Source organism: Nanorana parkeri, unplaced genomic scaffold (assembly GCF_000935625.1).
Source record: "Nanorana parkeri isolate BGI_ZX_2015 unplaced genomic scaffold, ASM93562v1 scaffold3664, whole genome shotgun sequence".
NCBI lineage: Eukaryota > Metazoa > Chordata > Amphibia > Anura > Dicroglossidae > Nanorana > Nanorana parkeri.
The window spans coordinates 2,576-8,074 of NW_017309932.1; the positions used below are offsets into that span (position 1 = coordinate 2,576).

At 45.6% G+C, this 5,499-nt stretch overlaps 1 protein-coding gene across 1 annotated transcript in view; it reads right to left on the reverse strand.

Moving 5' to 3' along the window:
- Positions 1–1,484: 1,484 nt before the first annotated feature.
- LOC108803385 (zinc finger protein 850-like) overlaps positions 1,485–5,499 on the reverse strand; it is a 33,149-nt gene continuing 29,134 nt past the window's right edge. Inside the window, exon 5 of the mRNA XM_018575228.1 lies at positions 1,485–2,364. Within this exon, the coding sequence (XP_018430730.1) occupies positions 1,485–2,364 (880 nt within the window). The remainder of the gene's footprint in view (positions 2,365–5,499) is intronic.

Here is a 5,499-nt window from a genome sequence, read left to right on the forward strand (position 1 = left end):
AACAGAGGTATTTACACTGACCGCCAATGTAACAGAGAAATGTACACAGACCACCAATGTAACAGAGGTATTTACACTGACCACCAATGTAACAGAGGAATGTACACTGACCTCCAATGTAACAGAGGTATTTACACTGACCACCAATGTAACAGAGGAATGTACACTGACCACCAATGTAACAGGAACATTTACACTGAAGTGTGAAGCTTTCTGGTTTATTTTAGAAACTTGTAACAACTGATTAATATACAATAACAATAAAGCGTGAGTCACACATAAGATTCCACTGGATGTGTGTGAATCTTGGGAGAAAACATTGATATATAGACCCCTGAATCAGGAAAAATCTATGTGTTCCTTGTTAGACCCCATTCACACTGAGCGACATGGAAATCGCGCGACTTTGAGCGACGTGTCGCGCGACATCTTCCTATTGGGCTGTATGCAATAAGGAGCAATATCGCTCAAAATCGCTCTAAAAAAGGGTCATGTAGGAGCGACGAGCTACAAGCGATATTGAGCGACGAGATGTGAACAGCTACATTGAAATGTATTGGTGAAGCTACATAGAGCGATATAGCGAGGAAATATGAGCGATATCGCTGCAAAAAAATCGCTCCATAAATCGCTCGGTGTGAATGGGGCCTTATACATCGTCTGGACCAATAAAAAGCCGGCCTCTTCAGTAAAAGAGCGGCGACAAGCAGCAGCCAATAGCAACCTACAAAAAAGTCCAATAGTGAAAGAGAATCCCCGATTGGATGTTTCTGCATTTTCTTGCTCCTGTATTGCTGCCGTTGCTTCTTCCCTGTTCGGGAACGGTCGGTTGTCCTCGTCTTGTCACGAGCCACCTTTCTTGCCCACCTGCTGTCACATTCGCCTGCGTGTTGCCCATGTGTAACCACAGTTTAGTATTGTTGTGTTGTCTTTGTGAAGAAGGCTTTCCGTGTAAGTGGAATGTTTTCTACGGTCTAAAAATGAAGGTGGAAAAAAAAAAAAAAAAAGGACGTTGGCTTACGTGAATCTTCCGGTATCTAAAAAGGTCTCCTCTCCGACTAAAACAGCTCGCCTGTGTGGATTTCCGGGTGTGTATGAAGGTTCTTTCATAGTGAAACAGTTCCCGCACTGTGAAACTCTTCCCGCACTGTGAACAGGAATAGGGGTGCTCGACTTTTGTGAACTTACTGATGTATTTTAAGGTATCTCTTTTTAGTAAAACTTTTCCCACACTCTGAACATGACAAGGAACTTCCCCCTCTGAGAGCTCCTTCATGGCTCGAAGACGATTTTTTTTGGCATGAGATGGATCTGTTGATCTCTACATCCTGAGATTTCAGGTGTCCATCTGGAGTTACAGTCTCTGATATATCAGATGATTCCTGAAGATTAGTAGGATCCAGGGCTTTTCAACTTGTGTGAATTTTCTGGTGTGTAACAAGGCCTCCTTTCTGGTTAAAACATTTCCCGCACTCTGAACATGACTAATGACGCTCCTCTGCGTGGCTTCTCTGGTGAACAACAAGGCGAGCTTTCTGACTGAAACTTTTCTCACATTCTCGGCAAGAATAAGGACGCTCGCCTGTGTGAATTCTCTGGTGTTCGAGAAGGCGTGCTTTCTGAGTGAAATTTCTCCCACATTCTGGGCAACAATAAGGACGCTCGCCTGTGTGAATTTTCTGGTGTGTAATTAGGTTTCCTTTGATAGTGAAACATTTCCTGCACTCTGAACATGAGAAAGGACGCTCCCCTGTGTGGCTTCTCTGGTGTTCAAGAAGACGTGATTTCTGAATGAAACTTTTCCCACACTCTGGGCATGAATAAGGACGCCCTGTGTGGATTTTCTGGTGTGCCTGAAGGTTTCCTTTAAGAGCGAAACATTTCCCACACTCTGAACATGCATAGGGGCGCTCGCCTGTATGAAGGAGCTCATGTCTACAAAGGTCTCTGTTGTTAGTAAAACCTTTCCCGCACTGTGAACATGCATAGGGATGCTCACCTCTGTGAATTCTCTTATGTCTATCAAGTTGTTCTATCTGAATGAAATGTTTTCCGCATTCTGAACATGAATAATGACGCCAGGCTGTGTGAATTTTCTGGTGTGTAAGAAGGGTTCCTTTGTGGGTGAAACTTTCACCACATTCTGAACATGAATAAGGGTGCCCCCGCATGTGAATTCTTTGGTGTCTAAGAAGACTTCTTTTCGCAGTGAAATATTTCCCGCACTCTGAACATAAATAGGGACGCTCGCCTGTGTGACATATCTGGTGGGTAACAAGGTTTGCTCGCTCACTAAAACATTTTCCACACTCTGGGCATGAATAAGGATGTTCGCCTGTGTGAATTCTCTGGTGTATAACAAGGCTTTCTTTGTGAGTGAAACATTTCCCGCATTCTAAACATGAATGGGGAAGCTCGCCCATGTGATATTTCTGATGTCTTTTAAGGTAGACATTTTTAGTGAAACTTTTCCCGCACTCTAAACATGACAATGAACTCTTTCCTGTGTGATCCCCTCCAGGCCTTGAGGAGGATTCTTTGGGATTAGGTGGATCTATTGATCTCTCCGCACTGTGAGATCTCAGATGTGTATCTGGAGTTCCGGTCTGGGAGATATCAGATGATTGCTGAAGATTAGAGGGATCCATTGATGTCCGGAGACTTCCTCCCGGAACGTGTTGTGTGACGTCATTATAATCTGGAGATAAAATCAGATGATCCTCAGAGATATTCCGGACGTCACCTCCTCCTGTTGGAAAACAAGGTTTCAATCCAATTTAGAAGTATTCTTCATGCCTCACATTCAGAAATCATACATGTTGGTGGAACGCTAAACATGTGTACAGAGCTCTGTCATGGAACCGGGAGCAATCGTCACATGACAATATAAATACAAGCCAGATACAACCACACCACACAGGAGAACATGGGACATGATGACATTGTAGAGATGGACCTTCCTCCACCTCATTTCATGGAGTCATGACCATAGAGATGAACCTTCCTCCACCACATTTCACAGAGTAATGACCATAGAGATGGACCTTCCTCCCACCTCATTTCATGGAGTCATGACCATAGAGATGAACCTTCCTCCCACCTCATTTCATGTAGTAATGACCATAGAGATGGACCTTCCTCCACCTCATTTCATGTAGTAATGACCATAGAGATGGACCTTCCTCCACCACATTTCACAGAGTAATGACCATAGAGATGGACCTTCCTCCACCACATTTCACAGAGTAATGACCATAGAGATGGACCTTCCTCCCACCTCATTTCATGGAGCCATGACAACAGATGCAGAGGGGAGGGGAGGGGAGAGCAACAGCCAAACAACTTCTAACTGGCCCAACTACAGAATAAAAGGGAAACTTGAAATGACAGGACACAGTGCACCCCCAGCAGGGAAGAAAGGAGGGGGGAACCCCTGAAAAATTCAGATACCAGATGGCCGTTGAGCAGGTGTACCCTTCTGGGAGAGGAAGGACGGGCAGAGGAAGGGTCGGGGTAACCCCCCATCTCACCACCAGCAAGCAGGAGACCATCTACAAGGAGGAGAAACAAAGGAGGGACCCCTTACACCTCCACTTTGTTCAAGGATTCTTTGACGTAACAGCAATAAAAATAAGATTGGTTGCCGTAGGCAACTGCTCCGGGTCCTGTCTGCTCCAGTTTGGATAAATGTTTATGACTTACTTGTGTCCGTATGTAGAGAAGATTCCTCCTGTTCACTCTTCACCATCATCTCCCCCTCCTCCGTAGACTGCTGAGCTCCACCCACCAACGTCTCTTCTTCTTCCACCTCGTTGACTTTGATGTTCCCGAGTTTTTCTTCCTAAATTCCAAAACGATTATAACATCTGGAAAACTTCACTTCCAATACTAAGACATTACAGAGAAGACTCTCCTCTCATAGAATTATTTTTTTTTTTGCCCAGTCCCACTGACCTGATCATTTTCTGTATAGTTTGGATGTTCCTGGGTGGAATCCCGGGAACACAGAGGACCTCCCTCCAACATAGACTGCTGAGCTCCACCCACCAACGTCTCTTCTTCTTCCTGTTTGACCTCAACTTTGACGTCTTTCAGTTCTACAGCCTAAACCCCCCAAAGATGATAAAATAAGCAATTACATAGAGGAATATTATCTCATTACTGAAAGTATAGTCAAGCTCAGTCCCACCTACCTGATCATGGTGGGGGACGGTGAGATCTTCCTGTACGATCTCCTCTTTGACTTCTAGAACCTTCTTGGCTCTGGTCACCTCTGTGGTCAGGCAGTGAGGTGGAGGCTCTGTGAAGATAAATATATTTGTGTGTAGCGGTTGCTGGAGATAAATGAATATAAAGGACGAGGACGGACATGACGGAGGGGGGGGTTACCGGGTATAAACATAAAATACATGACGAGGGGGGGAGGGGGTTACTATAAAATAATATCTTCTTACCTCCTCTGCTGCCAGTTCCAGCAATGTCTCCTCTCTACTTCCTCCCAGCTCACCTCTCACCCCAAACTTCCTGTCTAAAACTGACATCACTTTCCTACTTGACAGCCCTTCCCACCTTTTTAACTTCCTCTCTATACACACCATCACTTCCTGTCTATATATCGCGTCACTTCCTGTGTGCATTCCGCTAACCATAAGTGAGATCGCCACCTTGTGGCAAATATAAATATTGCGGCTTGTGTTGTGTTTTTTATTATTATTATTGTTATTCGGGATTTATATCGCAGGTCCTATAACTTTCACAGATGCTTTCGGTCCCGTTCTTCAATGTTGTGGCTCATGTTGTACCACCATGAAACGTTTTCTACGTTCTTATCCCGCAAAGACTAATCCAGTCACATCTATACGGGCTAACAATTACAATTTCGTGTTTTGGTTTTAGATACACTTTTTAAAAAAAAAAACGGTTTTGGGCTGCCCTCGTTCACACCCGAACGTTTCGTAGCGCGTTCTGCGCTCGACGCACGCTCTACAAAACGCTCAAACATCTCAATCCCGTTGTATTCAATGGGTCTCGTTCCCACCTCGGCGTATTTCCGCCCCCGTCTCTAAGGTCTCGTTCACACCTAGGCGTATTGCATATGCGCGCCTGTCACGCGTTTCCGAAGGCTACTTGGCTGTGTCCCAATGGAAACGCGCAAACAAAACGGCCCAAAGTAGTACCCGCGCCTTTTCAGGCGTGGGCCGTTTCGTAGCGCGTTAGCCCTCGTTCACACCCGATCGTTTCGTAGCGCGTTCTACGCTCGACGAACGCTCTACAAAACGCTCAAAAATATAAATCCCGTTGTAGTCAATGGGTCTGGTTCCCACCTCGGCGTATTTCCGCCCGTCCCCTAACGCGCTACAAAACGGCCCACGCCTGAAAAGGCGCGGGTACTACTTTGGGCCGTTTTGTTTGCGCGTTTCCATTGGGCTACAGCCAAGTAGCCTTTGGAAACGCGCGACTTTTTTACCGCGAATCGCGGTAAAAAAACGCGCGACAGAC